This window comes from Nelumbo nucifera, chromosome 1 (assembly GCF_055504915.1).
Source record: "Nelumbo nucifera cultivar China Antique chromosome 1, China Antique-T2T, whole genome shotgun sequence".
In the NCBI taxonomy this organism is placed as follows: Eukaryota; Viridiplantae; Streptophyta; class Magnoliopsida; order Proteales; family Nelumbonaceae; genus Nelumbo; species Nelumbo nucifera.
The window spans coordinates 197,941,678-197,968,583 of NC_142649.1; the positions used below are offsets into that span (position 1 = coordinate 197,941,678).

The window sequence follows — 26,906 nt, forward strand, 5'->3', positions numbered from 1 at the left end:
TAGTTACCGTTGGAATTATGTAATGGCTTTTCACTCTACCATTTGTCAATCAACAACAACCATTTCACAGGGCCATTACCTGATCGCTTGCGCAATTGCTCACAACTAGTTAGAGTTATGTTTGATGGAAACCAGCTCACTGGGAACATATCAAAGGCATTCGGAATACACCCAAATTTTTTGTACATAGATCTCATCGGTAATCAGTTGTCTAGTGCATCGTTTTTAAAACCGAACCGGGGTCCCGTTATCGGTTCAAACGGCCCGGTCGGCCCATTCTGACAAAAAAAAAGGAAAACAGTCAAAACGGTTTGAACGGTTCAAATGGTTAACCGTTCGGTTCAACAGTTTGTTGACCAAAATCAATGGATTTGGAGGAAAAGCGGTTTTGGAGGAAAACGGAAGGTGACCAGTTCCCGGTTTTTCCAGTCCGACCATCCGGTCCGGTCCGGTTTTGAAAACAGTGGTTTAGTGAGCTCTCCCCTATGGTGAGATTCCAACCAAGCTTGGGAAGTTAACACAATTAGGCTATGTTTGGTTTGAAGGAAAAGGTAGGGAAAGGTCAGGAAACATATACAAGGTTTGTGAATGTTTTCTTACCTTTCCCTTTCTTTCTCTACTTTTTCCTTCAAACCAAACACAACATTAGGGGACCTAAGTTCTGTCTTCAAATGACCTGAGGGGGTAAATTCCAGCAGAATTAGGAGATTTAAACAGGTTATTCAAGTTTAACTTGAGCAACAATCACTTGACAGGAGTGATCCCTTGGAGCATTGGCAATTTAAGTAGGCTACAAGTACTTGACTTGTCGGAAAATGTATTAAATGGCATCAGAGCTTGGAAGCTGCACCAATTTGAGGTTCGGGGTCACCTTTGATCTGTCCAAATAAAGAACCAAGAACACCTTTGTAAGAAGAAGAAGAAGAAGAAATGCATATCGCTAGAGCTCTTGCCACCTATGGATGATGGCCAGTGTGGTGCATTCACCGACAGTAAGAGAAAAGTAGAAAAGGGGAAGGAGGGTTGATAGGGTTTAATTTAACTTTTATCGTTTTGTACCTTGATTCAACAACATACCCAACTAACGGCCAAAACCCTGTTAAAGTTAACCTATCTACCTGGACGACATGGTCATCCACCAATATTGAAAAGGATTTCACTCTCACATAACTTTACGAGAATGACTGATTAATCCAATTCAGAATTCTTTAGCCCTTCTGTACAAGGGTGATGAATCCGATGAATTGATGTCAAATCTACAGGTAAGATGTGATTTATAGAGATTACTAATAGACTTTAGGAGACTGTAATTCATATTCATAACTCTGCAGTAACCTACACAATACTTTTCCCCATAAATTATTCACCTCGGCCGTGCATTTCAGGACGCGTATGCTACTGATGAATTCTGAATTTATTGGTGCAATCTACATAGGCCGATCCCTGAGGCTAGTCCCCTAGCATGTAGCATCTAAGCCATCATCCTAAATGTGCGTCGATATTGCTGCTCACCGGATCCCAATCGCAAGACGTGTGTTGGGACTTGGGAGCATATCCGGACTCGACACGCTCTGTGCGGCCTAGATGCTAGAGGCTCAGGCCAGTACCAATTTGGGGGAGCAACGCCAAATTTCTTCACTTGTGCGCTTGATGTGCCACCAAACGGCGTTCCAAATTCCGCTGCCTGCACATCAACTGAACTCAGAAGACAGAACAGAACCACTAAGCAAACCTTTTTCACTTGTAAACTTCCACCAAAACGGACCCATTTCATCAGTCCTAGTCTGAAATGCCAGCTCGAACGAGGAGAAATAAAGGCATGTTGGCCAATTGCCATTCTATTAAAAAATCAAAATGCAAAGCAATGGACAGAAATGGTAACCTACGCTCCTGCATTATAGTTAATATATATTTGTTCTAATCTAAACATTGCTAACATTGCTTTTGCAAAGGCACTAAGATGCATCTTTCTCTTCTTCCCATTATTATATATTAATAATTACTTGGTGCTCTCTGAAAATAAGGGTGCTTTGATAGTTGTGTATCAGGAACTTGCTTTTAAGAGAGGTTAAATAAGGTACGTGGAAACTCGAGACGACGGAAATCAACACAATGGTCTGACAATTAAATACAATTCACCAAGTAGAAGAGCATAGAGCCCGTGCTCACACCGTTTCAACAGTCTCTCCCGGCCTTGCATATTCTGTTTGAATGGGCGGACATTGTACTGATCGAAGCTGAATTCGAGCATAAGTGCCATATTTCTAAATTTAAAATGCATTTTGAGAACAACTGTAATTTATAAAAACAAAAAAAAAAATCCAGGGGAGTAGCACTGATACTCGAGCAGCAACATCGGCAATCAGGACAACCAGTGGCGGAAACACCGGGCCCTTTTATTGAGTAATGTGTCATTCATATACAAGAAACCACATCTGTTACCAGCAAACGCTTGAAAAAAACCACCTTAACCACACATCAGGAACATCCCCTCGTGTTCCCAACGTGCGGCTGTAGTGGCTCGTTGGGAGAAGTTTCGAAACTGTGCTACCATCTGGTTAAAAAGAGTACATGATCTTCCTTTTCTAGATACATGACTAATGACTTGATACTTGATTTTCTTGGATGCTCTCAGCTAATTCTGAAGAGAAATCTCCTGGAAGTTCTAAGGTCCTCTCCCTTAATTCTCCAGCCCCCTCTCTCTTTATCCCCTAGATGCTAGACCTCCCACTGATTTCATCCTGCAGTTTGATGGAAGTCTAAAAGACATTCTGGGGTTATTATGACTGGAAGTGGATGAGTTATATTGAGAGTTGACGGTTTTCAGATCTGGGATTTTAGTGGTCCAGACACTGCTAGGGATGCTTTTGAAGACCAAGTACAAGTCCTTGAGGGTCTCAGATTTGATAAACGTTTGTCTCTGAGGGTCTCAGATGCCTTTGAAGACTAACAGCTTAAATTTGTCTTGAACAGTCTTGGATATTTTTTTTATCAAAGCCCTTTTTTGTTTAGCCTCTCTTGTCTTTGTTCTCCCTCTTTTGATTATATTCGCCACCTTTTTTTTTCAAAAAAAAAAAAAAGAAAGAAAGAAAAGAAAAGAACAGGAGATGCTTGAATGGATAATCATGATTGTCAGTTAATGCAAAAAAAAAAAGGTTAAAAAATAGGATTTGTCTATAAGTGCATTTACCCATGTTCTTTTATTTCCCATGTAAATAAAGTAATAACCATTTTAACCATAAAAATTTATTATTAAAAGGGGCATTTTTGTCTCATTCAAGTATTGGCAACTTTCCCTCCTAGGTGGGAAAATTATTTTACCCACCTAGGAGATGAGTATCACTAATTCGGGTAAGTGATACCCAGGAAAATAAACTTTCCCTAGTCCCCACATAAATCTGAAAAAACATGTGTTTCTTGGTCAATGGGAATCAAAATTCCATTGACCAACTTTCCCCCCTCTCAAAATCCAAAAAAAAATAACACCTCCAAAAGTGTATGAATAAAGTTTAATCATAAATGGATTATAAGAAAGAAATACAATTTTAAGGCATGCATCTAGATACACTTTGCAACAACAAAAGTATGCATGTATAATAGAAAAATTAGGTCATTAGATTAGAACATCAAATTAAACCAATATTTAGTGAAATATGTTGTTTTTAAGTTCACTTAAAGCCTGATTATCATAACATGATGTAACTTGATGGTGACAACTCTAGCAAGTCATGCGGGAAACTTGGGTTATAAGTCTTGTTGACAATACATTGTTATGTATATTGTGATTCACTCAAATGCATTTGAAAGGGCCTGTTTGTTTCCTCTTAACTCTTATCTCTTAAAATGAATCTTTTAAGTTTAAGAGAAAAATGGTTGTTCGTTTCCCCTTATCTCTTATCTCTTAAAGTGCAACCATACAACTTTTTGTTTTCTAATGATACCCCCAAAAAGACAAACAAAAACTCTCATATATGGGGTCAAAATGGATATTTGATAATTTTCAGAATTCAAAACAACATTCTCTGCATTCAAAGTTCAGAGGAAAGAAAATTTCACCAACACCAATATACCACTTAATGCAACTATTGTACTCTCAGATGTTAGACTTCAGAGCAAATAAACAGGCCCTAGTTTGGAAAGAGTACAAATATTTACAGTACTAAACTTGTATTTGCACCATACATATTTGTATTTGTACTCTTTCCAAACTGAGCCTTAAAATTTTGATTTTATTCAAATATGAAAATTGCATTCAAATTTAATGGACTAAAAAGTTGCAACCAATTAACCAAATGAGTTGCCTTACTAAATAAATAAGCAAACAAAGATTAATGGACAATGAATGAGGTAATCAATATAGTAAAATACAAAACTTAATGGGCTTGTTATCAGCCTGTATTAGCCATGCATCGGTCTGTTTTGACATGAGTACATAGCTGATACAGGCTAATATGAGCTCGGTCTACATGAGCACAAAGTGACCAATAAACATGGATACCTTGCTGATACAGGCTAATATGAGCTCTGAGCTCGGATCAGGTAAGCACACTGAATAAGCACTCGGGAAATTTTGTGACACCTGTCCCATAAAATACCTCAGCCTACCCTTCAAATGATTTAAACAAAATTCTAATACAGCTGTGAGAATATTTATTGAATGCTTACTGAATGTGCTCACAATAGTGTGCCTACTGGATCCGATCTCAGCTAATATAGGCGGGCACCTGGCATGGATCAGTAAAATTATAATCACAACAATACTGGGCCACTCCACCTATGCCACATGTCAGTATAGCCAAAAACCAATACATATCAGACTGTATCAGCCAGCACATGTCAATACTTTAAATCATGGATATGAATGTGAAGATATAACACCTGACCTAGCCAATATATCTGAAATAGGGTCAAGTTCCTCTAGAAATCATCAAACCTAACCTGAAGAGCATGAAAGAATCTTCCCTGCCTTAAGCCAGATGCTCAGCAAGCCCCGTAGCCTCTTCCTACTGCATCTAATAGCATTGGATGAATCCTTTTCACTTTGTGAAGAGCTAAACAGCAATCCCCTGGCAATTTGAGTTCCAGTAAGGCAGTAAGTACCTCTGCCTCAGATGAATCCAGTATTGAATTGACAGCCAAGAGAATTGGAATCCAATACCGTGTCTAGGAGTCTGACATGGACTCAGGGGCACATCCAAAATCAAATTTTACTATTAAAAAACTTCCATATCTTGTGAATTCTTTCATTATATACTTGTATAATATTGTGCAAGTAAATCCAATGGTTAATCTGTCACCTAGAAACATTCAATAAGAGAAAATGGAAACCATTATGTATATAAGATATATTTAATTACTTATGTCAAAGATGCAAGGTGAAGGAGGAATACCACATGTAGAAGCGTCCTTAGATGCTGGAATTGACGCATGTCCAATTCATACATTTTTTTTCCATTTAAGAGACTCCATATAACACTGGTTGTATCAGCGTTTCATATGGAACCACCGAAGGGACATATTGTTCCGGCTAGGGGTGTGATTCAGATGGTTCATTTCAGTTTGAATAGAAATTTCGAACTTAACTGACATTTCAGTTTGACCATTTCTTAAACCATACCAAACTGAATTCAGTATCAAAACTAAACCAAATTTAAATTGGTTTGGTTCGGTTTCAAAACAGTTTGGCAACAATAAATCATGTGGAATGTGGCTTCAAATTCTATAATTGATGGGAACAGATTGACAATGGCAATATTGGCTGTTAATCACCAAATTTATTTTTTAGAACGAGTAAAGTCTAAACACACAAAAACCCAGTCAGCATTAGGACACAGAACAAAGAGCCACACAAGACCCATACCCTAATCTAGAAAAATAATCAAAATAGGATACACAACAAAGATAATACCATCGCTTATAAAGTAGTAGCAGAAAACCATAATGAAAACTTGAGAGAGAGAGAGAGAGAGTACCATCAACACTAGGAGTGAGACCATATCTGTGCCACACTTCAAGCGGCAGCAAACCATAAAGGAAAGTAGCAGCAGCTGAATGGTTTTTGAGTGCTCTTTGAGTCTCCAACAGGGAGTCACAGAGGGCTAGAGAGAGAGAGAGAGGCTCTTGCATTTGGGGAAAAAATCTAAGTATTGGTTTTTACAAGTGATACAGTGTCGACAAACTCACTGTAAGTTTAAGAACTAACAAATCAAATAATAATAATTTATGAATGTATTATATATTTTTAATATTTATTATCCACTTTTCAGTCTGGTTTGGTTAAAAACTTTGTCAAATCGAATCAAAACCAAAAAGGCGAATCTTTAAAAAAATCAAATTGAGCTGAACTACAAACCAAATAAACCGAACCAAATTAGCTTATTTGATTTGGTTCAGTTTGGTTTTTGGTTCAGAATCCAAATTTGAACATCCCTAGTTCTGGCCTCTCCATGGAGGAAAATTCAACCAATACCATCCAGTCCTATATTTCCAATGAACTGCCATGACATTGAAGCCTTACCAACCCAACCACTAGAGAGAGGGATAGAAGTAATTTCCATGAAATCAAGAGGCCAGTGTTGTAAGGCTTGAGTGTTCCTTGTAACTGATGTTAGTGGGACAGTTTCAGCTACTAGTCCTTTCTTTCTTTCTTTTCTTATTGTTCTTATCCTAGGCTATGCCGCCAGGGGCATACTTGTATTTTTGCCTTTTTATAAAGATTAATATAAATAGAAGACTGGCGGCTGCCAGTAGTGAGTTATGCTTTTCTTTCTACCATCTGTACCTCTCTTTTCTCTCTCTCTCTCTCTCTCTCTCTCATCACAAGAAACAACATGGTATCAGAGCGGAATTTCTGGGCTGGAGAAGACCTACGATCCTAGCATCAGTCTTTCCAAAGGGGATTGGACATGACTACTTTTGTTTCAGAAGAGAAAAACAAAAAACCCTAGCGGCGGCTTGTGTTTTCAATTTTCTCTGGCGGCTGTGCTTGCAGAAACCCTAGTAAGTCCTGCGGCTGTACTTCTGCTGAAACCCTAGTGGCTCCATGCGACAGTTACTAAAAACCCTAGCTGTGTCTAGCCGTGGGATGGTGCTGGTCTGCTGAAACCCTAATCGAAGGAGGTTGTTGATGGTGCGATGAAACCGTAGCAGGTTCTGATCTAGTGCTGAACAGATGTGGTTCTAATCGAAGGAGGGTGTTGATGGTGCAATGAAACCCTAGCAGGTTCTGATCTAGTGCTGAACAGGTGTGGTTTTGTTTCAGTTTATCTCAGTATTCTTTATCCAATGGTGTGTAGGGCTTATGCCTTGATTATATGATTACTAGTTTGAATAATTGGATGGTTAGAGTGGGGGAACCACATTCGGACAGACAGTAATGTCTGTATTGGTGGTGCTGAACCGATGACTGGACTATTTATTGTTCTGTTTGGACGTTGTAATGACTGACCTCTCATTCTCAGCAGTAGTTCTTGTGCTCTCAGCAATATTCAATAGTTTGTTGCTCACATTATAGGAGTAAACCCTGAGTTGCCACATTCTAGTTGTGGCGGCTGTGCTGTTAGGTGGCATTTAGACTGGTTGGTTGTAATTTTCAATGGCAAGTCATGAACTAACCTCACCGGGGAACACCTCAACCCGCAACACAGCAGGTATGGGAGGTGAAACCATGGTTTTTCCCATGCCAATTACCCCTTGAATGGTCTGAACTACCTGGAGTGGGCCAAGAGTGTAAAACTCTATGTAACAGCAAGGGGTAAGGCCGGTTATATCAATGGAAGGGTGAAAGAACCCAAGGGTGATACAGCTGAACATGATAGGTGGGACCAAGAAAACAGTATGGTGATGTCTTGGCTCCTCACAGCTATGGAACCTGATGTGAAGAAGAATTTTATGTGGGCAGACACCGCCAGTGAGATCTGGGAACAGGCCAGAAGTACCTATTCTGAGCAAAGGCATTATGCCAAGATTTACCAACTACAAGCTGAGTCCTCTACCTGTAAACAGGGAAACTGTAGCTTGTCCTCATATTATTCAGCTCTTACCTCCATATGGAAGGAGTTGGACCATTATCAAGCCATGATGATGCTAAGGCCTATAGGAAGCTGATCTCTCAGCAACGAGTGTTTGCTTTCTTGTTAGGGCAGAACCCTGTATATGAACCATTAAGGGTGCAGATTCTAGGAAGCAAAGAATTGCCTATAGTACACGAAGTATACCCCCTTGTCCAATCTGAAGAAAGCAGGCGAAGTGTGATGGTTACAGCCGAGGGGGAGCAACAAGTTGCCTTGGCTGCGGTGAATAACAGCCCAACAAGGAAGAAAGGTGATCCTAAGAAGGCAGACAATAAAGATAAACTCTTTTGTACCCACTGTAGAAGGTCACGACATACACGTGACACCTGTTGGGACATCCACGGGAAACCCAAGTGGGCAGCAAAGAATCAAGAATAGGGTAAAGGTCACGTGAAAAGAACAAGTGCAGCACATGTGGCAACCCAAGACACTCAGGTTGCCGGTAGTACCCGGAACCCTCCTAATAAACCTGACCCCAAGGAGGATATAATGAATTCTTTCAGAGAGCATCTGGAATCTTATGGTAGGGCATTGCGGCAATTGGACAGCTCAGTCACTGGTACTCCCTCTACCTCTTTTGCATCTACTTCAGGTAATGTGGCTTCTACATTCCATGTCACTCCCACAGATTCCCCTTGGATTATTGACTCAGGGGCCTCAAATCACATGACCGGTAAGCCTAACCTATTCCATTCTTATAGCCTTTTGTCAGGAAAGGATAGAGTGAGACTTGCAGATGGTTCCTTTTCTTCCATTGTAGGTCAAGGATCGATATCCCTTCCCCATGGCCTTAACCTGAATTGTGTATTGCATGTCCCTCAACTTCCCATAAATTTGCTTTCAATTAGTAGCATTACAAGTTCTTTAAACTGTAGTGTAACCTTTTTTGCTGACTCATGTGTTTTTCATGACCTAACTTCTAGGAGGACGATTGGTAGAGGAAGCCTAGTGGACGGTCTCTACATTCTCGACAACAAAGCTGGTCTTTCCGTGTCATCCTCAGAGTCACATAGTCAGTCAAATAAGAGTCAAATTTTGTTGTGGCACAGTCGTTTAGGTCATGTTTCTTTCAAAGTAATAAAATGTTTGTTTCCACTTTTATTTAAGTCGTGTTCAGTGTCAAAGTTCATGTGTCAAACGTGTCAATTGAGTAAACAATGTAGAACAACCTTTCATTCAAGCAATAAAAGATCAAATGTTCCTTTTCATGTTGTGTATTCTGATGTACGGGGGCCTACAAATGTAACCTCTGAGGGTGGATATTGGTATTTTATTACATTGATTGATGATTACTCTCGCTATACATGGGTAATCCCTATGCGTAGCAGAGACGAGGTTCCAAAGATAGTGCAAGACTTCCAGAGGATGGTGTTTACACAATTCCATGTTGAAATACAGATCTTCCAATCCGATAATGCGAAGGAGTACTTCCATGGGGAGCTAAATGAGTTCTTCGCCTCCCATGGGTCTATTCATAGAAGCTCATGCGCTAGAACACCACAGCAGAATGGGGTTGCAGAAAAAAAAAAAAACAGACACCTCCTTGAGATAGCCTGCGGGATGATGTTCCACATGAATGCCCCAAAAAGGTTTTGGGTGGATGTTATACTTACAACTACGTATGTCATCAACCGCATGCCCTCCAGAGTATTGAATTACATGGCCCCTCATTAGTTATTGTACCCTCAGTCACCTTTATTTTCCATCCCCATGAGAGTCTTTGGTTGTCGGGCCTTTGTCCATGATTTGTCTCCATCCAGAAGTAAGTTAGACCCTCGGTCCATTCCTTGTGTCTTCCTAGGGTACCCATCCTCTCAAAAGGGGTATCGGTGTTTTGATCCTGTCAGTCGTAAATACTTAGTGTCTATGGATGTGTCCTTTGAGTCCGAGTCGTTCTTCCCCCCTTCTCCTCAGGGAGAGAGCCGTAGGGTGGAAGAGGAGTGATGAGAGTAGAATTTATCATATTTTTATCCCCAAATATTCTGTCTTTTATACTGAATTAGCACCTAATTGGACTCATATTTCTTTTCAGGGCATGAAAGAAGGCATCAGGAGCAAAGAAAGACAAATCGGATGATTTTTCACAGTTTCGACATCATTCAGTAATCTGGGCCTAACTCGCATATCCGAACTCCGAATGGGCTGATTCAAGATCCACTGGAAAGATAAGAGAAAAATCCACAACTTTCATGTTTTGGGCTTTCGCAAATTCGGCCTGCATCAAAGTCAAATCCGGGCCTGAAGTCGCGGCAATTTCATAGGAAGGCCCAATCCGCAGCTGAAGCCCTACTTGCAGAAAAGCCTGGCTGAAGCCCAATGCGCAGAGGAAGTCTAATACAAATCCAAGAATAAGAAACTGAGAAGAGTCCTTCCAGATCTAAATTCTTGATGTAATCTTAGAGAGATTAGAATTAGGATAGGACTTTCTATTCTTGTAAAGATCAACTTCAAGAGAAAGTAGGAGACCACCCCCTCCCCTTTAATCTATATAAAGGAGGGGGCAGACCAGCTTTAGGCAACACACAATCACTCAATCACTCACTTCCTGATTTGAATCAAGAAGAAAGAAGCAATCAGCCAAGAATTTCCAAGAATTCAAGAAACGTGGAGGAGGAGATCAAGAATTCAAGAATCCCCAAGAACAAGGTGGCGGCAAGAAGAGGAGATCTCAGCACCATGGGCGAATTCAAGAGTTCTTTCTTTCCCTTTGTTTGCTTTAATTCTTCCATCATGAACTGATTTGTTTCTTGCTAGGACTGTGGAAAGCCTAACCATGATAATGAATATATTTTTATCTCTATGATTTTTCCAAGATTGTGATTTCCATATAGTCTATGAATTATTTGCTTAATGCGACTAGGAATGGCCATCTCTTAATTGATTCGGTGTATATGAATGAATCGGGAGAGGAATTTATATACTCAACCACATAATTCATGGTGTGAATTGAATGGTATATAGGGATATATACACATGATTCATCTGAATATTTGAGTTTTTCTTGCACTTAATGCATTTCTATTATTGAGAACTCTAATCGAGGAATCGTGGGGTTACTTGATAGAAATAGGTTTAATATATATTGGGAAAGAATATTAAATAAAATTGGGAAAAACTTTAGCTTATGGGAATAACAGTTAATCTTGGTTAATCGAACCCATCAATATTCATTACATTGGTTAGGTGGACCAAAGGTCCTAGCGATTTCATCATTTGCATATTCGATTAGTGATCACCGTTGCTTTTATTTTCTTTGCTCTAGTTTTATTATCAGTAGTTCTTGCTCAATTCCAAATTTCGATTGTCCAAATAATTAGGGAAAACTGTGATTCTAATACTTATTTTGTTGAATCCCCATGGGAATGATATTATTATACTGCTTGATAACTAGTACACTTGCTAGGGTTATATATTTATAGCTATCAAAGAGAAGCAGGTTCAGGTGTCTCTTCCTTCTATTCCGGACCTCACTCCCTTCCGTGTCTTCCAGCGTACTCGTCGGAGAGATCAGCAGTGTGATAGAAATGTGGAGCAGACAAACACTGAGCAACTGACATCATCAGAATCCCAGGAGGTAAGTCCAACCCCTAACCCTTCTCCCACTATGGACGACCTAGACATCCCTATTGCTCAACGAAAGGGAGTCAGGTCGTGCACTACCAAACACCCCATTACCCACTTTGTTTCCTATAACCACATCTCTCCCTCGTACCGAGCCTTCCTATCGGCAGTTGACTGCATCCCTGTTCCCAAGAATGTTGCAGAAGCCTTAAAATACCCTGAGTGGATAGATGCCATGAAGAAGGAGATTGATGCCCTCCACAAAAATCAGACTTGGGAATTGGTGGATCCTCTAGAGGGGAAAGAACCCGTGGGGTGCAAATGGGTGTTCACAGTTAAGCACAAGGCAGATGGAACAGTTGAAAGGTACAAAGCAAGACTAGTAGCCAAAGGGTACACACAGGTATATGGAATTGACTACGATGAGACTTTTGCCCCGGTGGCTAAGATGAACTCGATTAGGGTTCTCCTATCCTTAGCTGCTAACTTTGACTGGGAATTGCATCAATTGGACATAAAGAATGCCTTCCTGAATGGTGACTTGGAAGAAGAGGTATACATGGTTCAACCTCCTGGATTCTCTGCCAAGGGAGGGGAAAACAAGGTGTGCAAGCTACGGAAGTCTCTCTACGGCTTAAAACAGTCTCCCAGAGCCTGATTCAGCAAGTTTCACATGGCAGTTCAAGAGATGGGGTTCCAACAGTGCCAATCTGACCATACACTTTTTGTGAAGAGATGTCAGGAGCAGGTTGCCGTATTGATAGTGTATGTAGACGATATCATCATTACAGGGAGTTGGAGTTCAGAGATACAGAAATTGAAACAATTCCTTGCATCCAAATTTGAAGTGAAAGATCTAGGACTCCTAAAGTATTTCTTTGGGATCGAAGTTGCCCGTTCAAAAAGGGGTATATTTGTTTCTCAAAGGAAATACACCATTGATTTATTACGGGATACAGGTAAGTTAGGTGCAAGGCCGGCAGACACTCCTATGGATGCGGACCACAAGCTAGGTGACTGTATTGGTGAACCTCTGAAAGATGTAAAGCAGTTCCAAAGGCTAGTGGGAAAGATGATTTATCTATCCATGACCCATCCAGATATTGCCTATTCAGTTGGAGTTCTGAGCCAGTTTATGCACTCTCCTAAGAAGCCACACATGGAAGCAGTAGAGAAATTCCTTAGATACCTGAAGAAACATCCAGGAACAGGCCTACTATTGAGTAAACACAATCACCTAAAGGTAGAAGTCTTTACAGATGCTGACTGGGCAGGAGCCGTGGATGATAGAAAGTCCACTAGTGGATATTGCACATTTGTGGGAGGAAATCTAGTGACCTGGAAGAGCAAGAAGCAAAGTGTGGTAGCAAGATCAAGTGCAGGAGCTGAGTATAGAGCTATGGCACATGGGGTGGCTGAAGTCCTTTGGCTAAAGAACCTCCTAGGTGAGCTTGGAGTTGTTGTTCATAATCCTATGTCTCTTTACTGTGACAACAAGGCTGCAATAAACATCGCCAGCAACCCGGTCCTACATGAGAGGACTAAGCATATTGAGGTGGATAAGCACTTCATAAGAGAGAAACTGGAAAAAAGAGAAATTTGTATCCCTTATGTCAACTCCAAGGAACAACTTGCTGATGTCCTCACAAAAGGACTTCCATGTTCGCGGCACAATGAGCTATGTGACAAATTGGGCATGATAGACATCTTCAGCCCAACTTGAGGGAGAGTGTTGTAAGGCTTGAGTGTTCCTTGTAACTGATGTTAGTGGGACAGTTTCAGCTACTAGTCCTTTCTTTCTTTCTTTTCTTAGTGTTCTTATCCTAGGATATGCTGCCAGGGACATACTTGTATTTTTGCCTTTTTATAAAGATTAAATTAAATAGAAGACTGGCGGCTGCCAGTAGTGAGTTTTGCTTTTCTTTCTATCATCCGTACCTCTCTCTCTCTCTCTCTCAGTCATCACAAGAAACAACAGCCAGCATCCACAAGTTGGGGAAATCTCCTCATCTCTTCAAATGGTGGGCAGGAAATGATGAGCTTTGAAAGGTTAGGACAGCAGGAGATGACTGCAAGATCTCAATTAGAATTTTTTTCTGAATATTATTAGAAGTAATAAACCCTGAAATCCTTAGCACCCAGCATCCATGAGTTGAAAAGGATATATCTTCTCAATACTTGAAAGGATGCTCAATGTGGAGTGATGAATCATTGAAGTATGAACATGGACAAAAACAGAAGAAATGAAACAGAAGCTACCCATTTTGACTGGTTACAGCTTCAATAACATGCATTTTCATCAAACTTGGGGAGGCAGCAATACCAGTTCAATTTATTCCTAGAATCCTGAGCTCTCTACTTCAATAAATGGGATGTAGAGTAACTGCTCCCAGTCAATATGACTCTGTCAGCATAAAACAACAGCACTCAAAGGCATCAACTTGATAAAGAAAAATTCTACCCAAAACTAATACCTGTACTACACAGATTTAGGTGCATTACTGTGTAGTAGAGTTTGCCCCACATTCAAAACGTGACTCACAGGAGAGTATACAAAATTGGGCATTTAACTGTGAGAAAAACCATAAGATTTAAAAGAAAGCATTATTTGGTACCATCAGGATTTGGGGTACCCAAAGATAACCTCCATCTTTCCTTTGGAGGCCTTTTGACAATTGAAACGTGTTCTACAGGAATTATCTGATTATGCCTCCCAATTTTCAAAATGTAATGACCAAGTCAACATAAGGGAGTTATCAATCAATGAAATAAACCTACCTATAAAAAAAGTAAATGAAATAAACCTAATTGACGCACTGAACAAAAAATGACAAGCAACAGAAATTAGTTTGTAATATGCATATCACAAACCAAAAGGATATGCTGATATGGCAAGTATCTAAAGCAGAGATAGCTTCAAGTTTGCAGGAACCTGTAACTGGCTTTAGTAGTATACTTGCACAGAAAGAGGAAGAAAAACAAGAAAGGGAAGAAAAAAGGAAAGAGAAGAATGTAAAGGAAAGAAGGGTGGGGATATGTGATGGAGTTTAACTACCTCTTTACAACCTACAGGAGTTTTACCAATCCTGGAAGGAGATAACAGTGTCTCACCTCTATTTCAAAGAAACCTCTCCTCTGAGGAAAGCAATCAAGTTGCAAGCTCAAAACTTAAATCTTCATTAATCTGGGAAAGATGGATTACATAGGCTCATATATGAACTTATGGAGTACTAGGATTCCCCTTAGGCTGTGTTTTGTTTGAAAGAAAAGGTAGGGTAAATAATAACTTTGATGATAGGCAGATAGGTAAAACCTATGTTTTTAAAAACCGACCCAGGGGCCGAACCATTTTTGCCTCCAGTTCACAGGTCACCAATTCAACCATGCCACTTCATTACCGTATGTGTGTGTATAAACATGCATTTGGTCAATAAATAATTAATAATGTATAATTATATTCTACATGTAATATAAGTATTATTTTATATTTAATTACTAATTTTTAATTCAGTTTTTAGTTTTTATATGTAAAAAAAGCTAAAAATTGTGGTTTGTGGCCAAAAAAGGGATTTTTTCGCCAAAAAAAAGTGGGGCAAGGTGCCTACAAATAGATCTCGAAAAGTTACTGAAATCAATAAAAGATCACCCCATTCAAACATCGGAGCGCAAGTTAATAGCCTCCGAAACTTTGCGTACACATTTAGTATGCAACCCATGACCTGGTGATTGGGTCAAACGAGTCAACGGTTCAACCGCCTAAGCCGGACAATTTTTTACCATTTCCCAGGTTTTAGGAGAACCGAACCCAGAATCATGGTCAGGTGACAGTTCTAATGGTTCAACCAGTCAAGTCAACGGCGGGTTGAAAACAATGGGTAAAACATATAAAGACAAAACCCAAAACATTCTAGAATATTCTTTCTCTAGAATCTACAATGAAAGGCCTGCTAGAGTGGCTTCATACTTGGATCACAAGTCAGTGACTGAGCCTTGACTACTATGGACTAAGTTGTTGGTCAAGTGATGGGCATCATTTTGGGCCTTAACACATGAAGCTCATATGTTTGGAGCCTAAAGGCATTAGGAAGGGTCTTATTTGCATTAAGAACCCAAGGTTAAGTGGGTGAGGTATATCCTAACTCCATCATAAGAAAAATCCATAAATAACTATTTTACCATGTTATAAATCTAAAAGAAGAGTAACAAATAACAATTCACAAGAGAGCATAATTATAAGGCTTTGAGTTTAATTCATGAACAAGGTCAGGAGCCAAAGCAATTGTTGATACAAGATGGTAGTAACTTAAGTCAAGTAGATGGAGCAGCAAAGTTCCTTTTTTACAACAGATACATAAAAGATAAATATGGTCTATCTGTTCGTAAAAGTGCGAATAAAATTATAACTATTAAACTTAACTAGAAGCAAAATAATAGTAATAATGATGATGAAGAAACTATAAACAATATGGTGGAGCCAAGATTAATATTCACTATAACAGCCAAAACATTAACATTGCAGGGGGGAATTATGTACTCATGTCCCATAAGGCCCCTAAGTGAGACCATGCTTACCTACATTGTTACGTGACCGATCAACTTGCAAACTGATCCATCAGAAACATTTACAAGTCAGTTAACTTGGTTTTGTATTATGTGCCAAATCCTATTTATAGTTATCAACTAAATTTAAAAAGAGCCCACAATCCTATTGGTCTATTAAATGAAAGAATCCTCTAGCTAGTTACTGATATCCCTATGTTTTAGGGTAGAGTGCTGATAATTATACACTAAACGAAAATGTAAGAATCCTACTTGTTGTGAAACTTCGCATGTTTCAGAGAAGTTGTATTAGCTGATGACTTAAGGTATATAACCATAAATGATACTCAGTTAAACCTCTCAGTTTACTTGATTAGTAACACTGTATGAAATTCCATATATTATGTTAGGTAAATTTATTAGATCAAATATGAAATATACTTGGCTCAAGCAATTTTGTAGAGTTAGTTTAACTTAAATAATTTTGTAGAGTTAGTTCAATAAATTTTATTATATTTTATTATCAACCAGGTAAATGCCTCAAGACCCATAAAGCTAGGTGAGGATATGGTTTATTCACAGAAGGGAGAGTGTCATATTATATATTATTTTAAGAGTTCAATCAGCTTTGTTAGTAACATTTTTTTTTTTGAGAAGCTAGAAACTAGATGGAGGTTATCAGGAATTATAGTATCTCTTCTACAGACCTTTGGCTTTGTTGAGTCCAAAAGCTATCACCTAACTAGGAAGCTTCAGGAAAGACCTGATCAAAATAGTAGATGAATCTATTAAATGCTACAAAAGGTTCTATTTTATGTATGACAAACTAACCAATGGAACACACTTGAAGCAGAAAGCAAAAAAGCCAATTTTCAAAGCTATAGGTCAGACCTCAACCAAAAGTAGGAAAGTAAACCATCTAAAGTCCATTTGAAAATTTAAGGCACCATGAGGATAACTTGCCCATAGCCACTGGATTTTCAATTTGCAAAACCTACTTGCAAGTAAGGAAATTATTAGCCTGACATAATTCTGTGTTCACCATTAAAAAGCATTCAAAAATTGAGTTGAATTAAGTGAATCAAATATTTATTGATGATTGATCTGACCTCCTAAGCTTAATAAACCAATATCTCAAGACAATTGGCAAAGAATTGGTGTTGAGCTAAATTTAGGTTTTTCTATTCAACCTATGATTACAAACCATGAATCGATGACAAATCACATAAACCACGATCTCATGTGGAGTAATTTTCAAGGTCAATTTTGAAAAAGGAGCTCACCTTCCAAGGTTATGTTGCAAAAAGCATGCCTGAATACTGCATGATTCTTATATGTCTCTCTTCCTTGGCTAACTTTAGAAAGCTCTATTCAACTCAAAACAACATACTTCCTCTATCAACAAGAATATACTAAAACAAATAAAGGCTCGACCAGTTCCATGTTTCTCTCTTCCAATCCTTCTATATGAACAAAAAACAAGAACAGACTGAAGGACCACATAAAATGAGATAATGATTATAAATTTCATGTACTACTATAACCTACTCCATTTAGGTTGTGGTAAATCATCACATCTGTGAAAAACATTCAAATCCCTATTTGAATATTATCAAGCTCACTTAATGCCCTTTGGGAGAATTTTACAAATCATGTTCAATATCAGAAGATTCAAAGAATTTTGACTGCTATTTGGAGTTTGAGTCCGGGAGGCAACTTGTTCCATCCAATCAAAAATGCACATTCTGGAAGAAGAATCAGATTCCAACAGAAAAGAGTCCTTGATCTGGATCCATTGTTTTATTCATACTTCCTTGCCGAGGGACTGACATGATTTGTTCCTTGCCTAACCACCTTATATGTTCCTAAAAATGAAAATTATCCACGTTAAGTCGTTAAGTCAACTGACTGGTTGAGATCTCAAAACCAACACCTTAACTAAACGTTCAAATTCATTCCCTTAGCATAACCAACAACATTGTTTTTTTTTTTTATCAATAACACCAACTTCATTAAATTAAAAGAAAAGAGGGAACATGGATACAAAAGGGGAGATAAAATATCTTAGCTCCCCAAAAACAGAAAACAAAGGGAGTGCAAAGAGAAAAGATTAAAAACTAGCCCAAAAAACAGACTCCCTATTCACTCCTTGCTTGGCCAACCCATCCACAAATGATTTGGCACTCCTCTTCACCCAGTTGTACTGAATCTCAATGTTCCTACCCAGCCATAAGAACTGTTTTTTTTTTCATTGTTAAAGTTCCACAAACCACTGTCATCTATCTTCAACCAACTAACCACCACCTTCCAGGATCAAACAACTGATATTTAATTCCTTTGCTCTTCGAATTCCTTCAAGCGCTGCAAGGATCTCAACCCTAAGAGAGTCACCTTCTCCAATAGGGCCAGAGAACAAAGCAATAACAATCCTTTCCTCATTCCTAAAGACTCTTCCAATCCCAGAGGGCCCTGAATTTCTTACACTACTGCCATCAAAATTCAGTTTCATAAAGCCCGAGGGGGGAGGGGACCAAAACAGACAAAGAGTCCTCTTGCATCTAGCATTGGAAGCAATCTCTTTCCAATTTCTTAGCAAGTCATCCACAGGAAAATCTGAAAACAACTCCAAAGATTTTAGCTAGTGGGCAGCCCTTAAAAGAATTCGATCTAACAATTCTTCCAATGTTCTTTCCTTGTCGGAAAAAATGCGTGAGTTTCTTTCTTCCCACAATGACCAACATACCGTTGCCCTAATACACCTCCACATAGTCTTCCCTTGCTTCCTAGGCCAACTGAAGAAAGAAGGAGAAAACAAACTTTTGACAGTCTCCGGAGGATACCAAGAACACCCAAAACGGGAGAAAACTCACTCCCAAACAGTTTTAGCAACCTTACAAGAGACCATGAGGTGGTAGCCAGATTCCCCATTAGCTTTACAAAGAGCACATCTATTAGGAAGTAGACAATAGTTGGGTTTCTTTCTCTGAAGTAAGTCTAAAGGGTTGATTCTTTCCAGGAAAATTTCCCAACAAAAAAAACCAACCCGAGAAGGAATAGGCCTGCTCCAAATTTCCTTAACCGGAAAAGACAACCCAAAGGGGATAGGAGGCTAAGTTAAGGTTTCAAAGAATGAAGCACAAGAAAAGGTACCAGAACTAGAAGGGGTCCAAAATCTGGTGTCTTCCTTAGCAGGGTTTAGGAAGACAATCTCAAGGTAGGCTAGCAAAGTTACCAAGCTATCCATGCCTGTATCCCTAATTGCCCTACGTAGGCCTAGGTTCCATCCAAAGCCAGAAGTGGAGGCTGAAGGGACCAAGAAAGAAGATATGGGTTTATTTTTCAAGTCTGATAGAACATACAAGGAAGGAAATTAGTCCTTCAGAGGAGAATCCCCGACCCAAAGTTGTTCCCATAATTTTATTCGGTTACTAGAGTTGAGACCATACCTAATCCAAGGGGAGAAAACTGGAACCAGATTGTGAATGGATTTCCAAGGAGAAGCAGCTAAAGCCCTTGCCAAGATTCCAAGATCCTAGCCATTGTCTTCCAGCCCATGAATGCTAGCCACAATCTTAGTCCACAATTTATCCATTTCCAATGAAAATCTCCACAACCACTTCCCCAGTAGAGCCATATTCCTTTTCTTCAAATTACCAATCCCAAGACCTCCTAGATTTTTACACCTAGTGACCACCTCCCAACTCACCCTATGATATCTCTTCTCCTCTCCAGGCTCCCACAGAAAATTCCTTATTAATTTTTTCAGAAAATTGGAAACCTTTGTTTATCAGCTTTTTAGCAGAAATAATGGCATAAACAAACTTGCCTCCTTCTAAACACTAAAGAAGTAGCAGATGAAGCCAATGATCTGGGTACATCGTTAATCCTCCTCAATTAAAAACTTTATAGGATCATAGGTGGTGGGCAGAACACAAATTCTCAATCAAATATTTCACCAGAAACCGTTTTTACCTAATTTAAATTAGTTCAAGATTCCGATAAGAACGATGTAACAAACATCTAAACATACAACAAATCCAATGCTAAATTCAAGAACTAGAACTAGCATGAAAAGAAGAAAAACAGAGGAAAACAAAGAAAAACAAAACTCTAACATGAATGCAGAAGGCTTGATATCTTCGAATACAACGACCTTTTCATCCTGCAAGAAATTCAAGTAATCTAAAAATGTGACTTTGTTTCTTGATCCATTCGAATTAAAACAAAGTAAAGGGAACGAGAATTGAGAAGAGGAAGAAGCATGCCGCGTGAAGGAGAGTGGTCGAAGTGGAAGGAAGACCAGGCAATCAGACAGAACGCGCACGTCCTCTCCCGCGCCATTGCCTGCAACTTTCCCATATTCTAATGTTTTAGAGCATTTGCGGTAAACTGGGTCGTTGCATTGGAGCGGGAACTCGGAGCGAAACAGAACCGAATGGAGCGAGAAAAAGGTTTTCTAGGGTAGGCAGTATGGAAGTTGGATTGTTTTTGGTAAATAAGATGGTTAGAAGTTGGATCAAAGTCCCTTTCTAAGGGCAGCAAAGTTGATCATAATTAAATTTGGATCCGATTCATTTGAGCTGGGCTCAAACATCCCGGTTAACACAATCGGATGGAATCAGATCCGAAAATATGATCCGTTTAAATAAATCGGATCCAAATATTTGGAATCGGATATCCAGAAAATGATCGAATTCAAAATCTTTGTTTTACTTTACATATCCATCTCGATTTCTTGTTGGATTCGATTTGGTTATATCCCAATCCAAATTCGATCCAAATCATTTGCAGCCCTACCCATTTTGGTATTTCCACATCAACCGAGTCATTTTCTCGAAATCCCAAATGATGATCCCATTCCATCCCTGCCAATAAGAAATATCAAATATCTCCAAGCGCAAAGTTAAAACCCACAACATAATTCCATTCAACACCTCCAATAGTTACTCTGAGATGATGATGGAATCAAGAATTTCCTATCCTGGTGTAGTATCTCATGAAAATAGGTATTGTTCTTGTCCATTTCAGTCCTACGTTTCACTTCGTATTGCAATTTTCTGCTGCAGATAACAGACATACTTATCATCCTGAAACCCTTCTGTTTGATGCCCCCAATAAACTTAATACCCCAGTTACAGGTGTTTGATTTTCAGATTATCCGATAAAGGTTTTAGTCGAACAAGCTGTAACCGGTCAAGAAAATGGAATGAATAAAGGTCGAACAATCCATGAATATTTGTGGTTACTGAATGAAAGCTTTTTTCTGCTAGTTCTGATAAATGCTTCTATATTCCAGACATATAATTTTGCTCTTTGTGATGTGTATATCAGACAATTTTTGTCATCAACTTATTTTGATAAAGAAACACAAATGATAATCTATATTTTTATACAAGAGAAGAAACAGAAAACAGAAGAGTGTACTCTGTTGTAACCATAAATCTTTGTTCAATTTGTTTTCTACTAGAGAATGGGAATGGGAGAGTTAGGTTGGAAGGACTGAATGAGCTCAGAGTCTGGCAAGTTGAGAGGAGGAAGAGAAAATTGACCATAAGTAGAGCTCCCTCTTCTCATTTCTTGCATGGTCACTAGAGCAGCTATGGTATTCCTGAAAATTCCCTGACAAGCCACCATTGATGCTTCTTTTTGTCCTCTTTCCTTTATTCTACCTTCTTCCTGCACATCTGGGAACACTGCATCTATTGTGTTCTCACATTCTTTGACGAGCTTTGAAACAAGGTCCGTTGTGAAGAAAGGCTGCTGCAATACCTTCTGAATGAAAGGTAGTCGCAACAAACCTCCGGTACGTTTATCATACTTCTTCAATATCTTAGCCAACCCTGCAACAAACCATTTTCTTAATTAAATTGTAATTCTGAAAGCAAATTGGATCACTGTTAATGCAAATACTTTGGATTTGATTTTAAACGTGGAACCAGCCTTGAGGTTAGTGAATACCTGTATAATTGATGTTGCTATAGTTTTCCAACAATACCATTTCACCATGGAAATTGATAATGTCTTTTCTAATCCTGTCCATCTCCTCTCTATAATCCACCTCTGAAGGCTGACTTCCATTTGGTCCAAATGTAGCGACCACCCTCTGGATCCTCTGTTTTAACTCCTATATCAACATACCCACCAATTTTCAGTTCAATTTTCTTACTCTGTTACGCTCTCTAAGGATTTAAGGAGAATATATAAGAGGCTTTCATATATGCATTGGGCACTAAATGTTGCAAAAACCTTTACATCCATATTGTGAGTACAAGTAGTAATGTCAGTTTGCAGAAATACACAAACAAGTGTTTCACAGAAAAATGGGTATGACATCTTCCTATTGTTCCATCTCCCGGTAACTTGGCTGGGATCAAACCAGCAACCTTTGTGTTCAATTTATAAAAGCATCGAATAGAATTTGCAGGTAAATGCCGGCCTCTAAATGGGAAGAAGCATACATTTTTTAACAGTGTTTTCATTACAAGTTAGCCAACCCAAAGGCAATATGATATCTTCTACAGGGTTGCTTCAACAATAAGCCATGCGTATATGGAGTGTAACCAGGTTGCAAATGCCTTAGCGAATCATGCCTGTGACAACCAAGAGAGCTAATGGAGTCCCTTGGATCAAGTCAAAGTTGTTGTAGACTTCGTTTAGAGTTTTTCGAGTGGATTTCTATTGGCGTCCCTTGGATCAGTGTGGTAATGTTGAGATTCACAATGAGTAGTTGAAGAAAATCTCACATTGGAAATGAATGAGAGGTGCAAGAGACTTATATACAAGAATGGCCCATAACCCAATAAGGAGAGATTGTTGGGATTCACATATTCCCTCTCTTGTAAGTCCTAACACAGTTTTGACGACTCCCCTCAATTCATAACAGGTATCTTGATCTAAATGAACTATTGTTTTGTTTTATTTTACCAGCTCTCATCAATTTCTGCTTTGGACCTTATAGATAACATGCTTGATTTAGAACTCTGAATTAAATTTGTAACAAGTTTGATTTGGGTAGTTCACAGTCGGGTCATATTTTCTTGACCCAATGTCCCTCTAACTGCCTAAACTAACATCTTAGAGCAGTGCTGAATTTGGCTTAACACTAAATAGCAACAACGAAAACAGCATGACTTACTTCATGACGGATTATGAAATCCTCTTCTTGCTCCATAAAGAAGGCGTTGAACTTATCAATCTCTGCATTCAAAAAGTAAACAAAATTGGCTTCTGCTTTGCAGGGCTCATGCAATTTCCCCAATGTCGACGTCCCAGAAGAGATAAGCCGGACGAGCTTCTTCAAATCCTTGTAAGATAAGAACTTGTCCCGCCACTCGGGCAAGGTCTCTTGAATTTGGAGCTTCAATCTCTTCCCGAATTTCATGTTTCCAATCAATCCCTCTTCCTTCAACCCAGAAGGGACCAAACAGATTATATTATTAGCCCAAAACGCAGAGCAGGAAAAGAAAAAGAAGCTACAGAGGTTATATTAGTGAAAAGTAGAATATTTGAAGGCATATGCTACGCGTGATGACGAGTGGACGGACACTTAAAGCCTGCCTGAACTTCGAACTTTGAAGCAAAAGCATTCCCGGCATATTCGGTTATTACTCAAACTACAACCCGTGGCCCAACGAGCCTTGCAGCTGATTTTATAATATTGTCAAAAGTGTAGAGAGAGAGAGAGAGGATGATTCCATAGAATCTCCTTTAGAAACTTCCCTGGAAATGGGAGCCTAGGTGACTAGGCACAAGACGTTGTGACGCTTCATGGGTTTAAAGGTAGGAATTAAAATACCAAGAAAGATATGGTGCATGCAGGATGCAAATTCCAAGCACTGACTCATTGATCAGAGCTTTTTCATCAGTGGCCCACTTGATGGGTGTAGGGGCCCACCGGCTCATTTATCAGGCCCACTTGTTGGATGCCTAAGAAGCTTGTAGGATGGTTGGGATATTGTACTTGGCTTTGATTCAGTCATTCAGTGAGTGAGGATATCTCTATTCTCTGTGAAGAGTATGTTTTCGAACCATTTGTAAGGTATTGGAAGGATTTCGAGCTAGTAAAATGTGGGTCCACGGGGAGGAGATTCCAATATGACGCTAAAGAGGGGAACCCCATGTGAGAGGTATTCCAATTCATGAACCCAAACCCTATTGTCTTTGGTCAATTTGATATTGGGCTATACGTTAAGGTCGGTCAAGTTATTAAAGAAAAATAACGAGCAAGTTCATCTCTCTTTTCATGTTGGGCATGTCTAAATGCCAACTACTCAACTCTTTTTATTTTTCTAAATCATTGCATGTATGTGGTCGTATTCTTGGCAAGATTAAATTGAATTAATATGAGCTACTTGTTTAAGCCAGCTTTTAAAAAAAATAATCAATTAATTTTTCATCTCGTTTAAATTCAATAAAATATGCTTAGATGAAAAAGTCAGTAAGAAAAAGTCTGTATTATATTTTATCAAAACCATATCTATTTTCTTTTGTGACGAAAGTGTTTCTTTTCAACTATTTTTATTTTTTATTTTTTCCCTTTTCTTTCTCATGAGGATGAGACACCTATTGAAACTTTGAAATTTGCAGGTCAAAATTACAGTTTTGTTGGATTTTAATCTCATTGAAGATTAAATTCAATGGGGTTTGATTGGTTAATTACACGGAAAATACATCTGCACATATATCTTGAAAAATATATTTTTTTCATACTAAAACCAATTTTTAACTTGTCTCACATTAGAAAATTACTAAACATGTTTTGAATTTTTAAATAGGAACTTGTTTACACTCTTTAGAAATATAAGATGAGAGTATGGAGGCTTGCACCATACACACATGCATGCATGTATATGATGTAATGAGGCACTTTAGAGGCACACTTTGCTCGTCTCCATGACCATTGAATCAATGGTCACAATTTGATCAGATGTGATCAAGAGACACTAAATAACTTTTAACGGTCACACAAGGTTTGAAATTGTGACAATTCAAAGAGCCTTTTTCTGAACTAACACCTTCTTCTCTATAACTCTTCAAAAATTACATAAGGAGAGTGAATCAAACAAATGGAACACAAGTTTTCGAAAATCACTCTTGTTTCTCTCAGTTCGATCCTCACCCAAAGTTCTGTTATATCTTAAGAAAGAATTTGCCTATAACCAAACAGCAAATTCAGTAAAACTGAGTAGGGGCAAATAACATTCTAAAGGCAATATCTTTAAACACACCTCAGAGCTTTTCCTCTAAGTTTCTATGACCCCAATTTCCAGCATCATGTGTACATGTATTTTAACTATCAAGATTGTATGATCATTATCATTCATCAAATAAAGACATTATGATCAGAGCAAAATTTGGGTGTGAGAAACATCATATGACTACCATTTCATGCTTACATGAGTAAGTCATGTTTTTCTATAAAAAGTTGTTTTCAAGTAAAGGCTATTTTGTTAGTTTTAAAACCACGAATTGATGGTTCTAAAACCAACAATTGCATACAATATGCTGGTTGTTTTCAAGAAAATGCTATTATGCGTAGGATTGCAAATGGTATCTGATTATTCAACTTCGAAGTTGAATTCAATCCTATAGGGGTTATCTTAATTCAATCCATTTATAATTGGATTAAATAAAGATCCACCCCTATTCAATCTAATTCGATTCAGTTTAAATATATAATGTCCATATATACTTAAAATTCATATTATATCTATCAGTAAAGTTGGTCTACATATTTCATTTTCATTAAATTGTCATAGGTTCAAGTTTCATACTAGTAATCCCAATTATAATTTGAATTTGATTTGAATTTGATTTGAATTTGTTAAATATCTAATGGATACCATCCAATTCAAATTTGATTGTAAATAAATCAAAATTGGATTTTACCAATATCCAATTCGATTCAATCTGTTTGATTTATTGGTTCTAAAACCATGAATTGTTAGCTCCATAATCGACAATAGCAATAATAGCATTGGTTGTGTTCATGACTAAGGGTGGCAATTTTTCACCCAACCCGTTGAACCCACCGAGTATCTAATTCATCCAATCCGTCCATTTAAATAGGTTGTTGGGTTGGGTTGGGTTGAGTTGTGGATAATCATTGGGTTAATCATTACAGACAAGTATTAATTCCTTAGTCTTTATTTTTAATTTTCTTCATTTGAATTAAATAATTTACAATTAAAGCATTAATTTTTTATTAATTATTGATTAAATTTAGTTTTGTCTTGAACCAACACACTTCACCCAACATAAGTCCAAATCAATTTGACTAGAGTTCAGACCAGTTCAACGCGGTCTGACCCGATCCAGCATATATCGATATGGGTCGACCCGAATCCGAAATAGACCTCGGACAGGATGGTTTAGTATTGCTTGCTCTGCCCGGTTTGGGTTGTCTGGTCCAACCAGTATTAACACAGCTCAACCTGACCCGGTACAAGCCGATCGGGTTAACCCGAATCCGAAACAATTTCGGGCGGATGCTTTGGTGTCCGCATGCTTTGCCCAGTCTGGACCGTTCGGCCAACCAATATCCACACAACACGACCCCAATTCGGACTGACCCGATTTACTTACGTTGACCTGCTTCGGGTCAGTCGGTTTGGTCCCAAACCCGTGCACAAACTTGATATGGTCTAGTCTAAGTCAATCCACCATTGACTAAACCGGTCCAGTCTGGTCAAACTGATCCAGATCTAAATGGTTCAACCACCCATGATGTGATTA

At 38.7% G+C, this 26,906-nt stretch overlaps 1 protein-coding gene and 1 long non-coding RNA gene across 2 annotated transcripts; both read right to left on the minus strand.

Annotated features, from left to right (window-relative positions):
• Window positions 1-1,244: 1,244 nt before the first annotated feature.
• Window positions 1,245-20,576, minus strand: LOC104602336 (uncharacterized). The gene is made up of 4 exons (XR_016080883.1): window positions 20,438-20,576; window positions 20,288-20,334; window positions 4,939-5,066; window positions 1,245-1,684 (listed from the first exon to the last, which is right to left on the minus strand). It is a non-coding gene; the product is annotated as an uncharacterized LOC104602336 (long non-coding RNA).
• A 923-nt stretch (window positions 20,577-21,499) lies between these two features.
• Window positions 21,500-24,510, minus strand: LOC104602425 (SPX domain-containing protein 3-like). Its single transcript, XM_010266110.3, has 3 exons — window positions 23,308-24,510; window positions 22,131-22,296; window positions 21,500-22,012 (listed from the first exon to the last, which is right to left on the minus strand). Exons 1-3 carry the CDS (start codon window positions 23,551-23,553, stop codon window positions 21,636-21,638), a joined length of 789 nt encoding a protein of 262 aa, XP_010264412.1. The 5' UTR covers window positions 23,554-24,510; the 3' UTR covers window positions 21,500-21,635.
• Window positions 24,511-26,906: the final 2,396 nt, after the last annotated feature.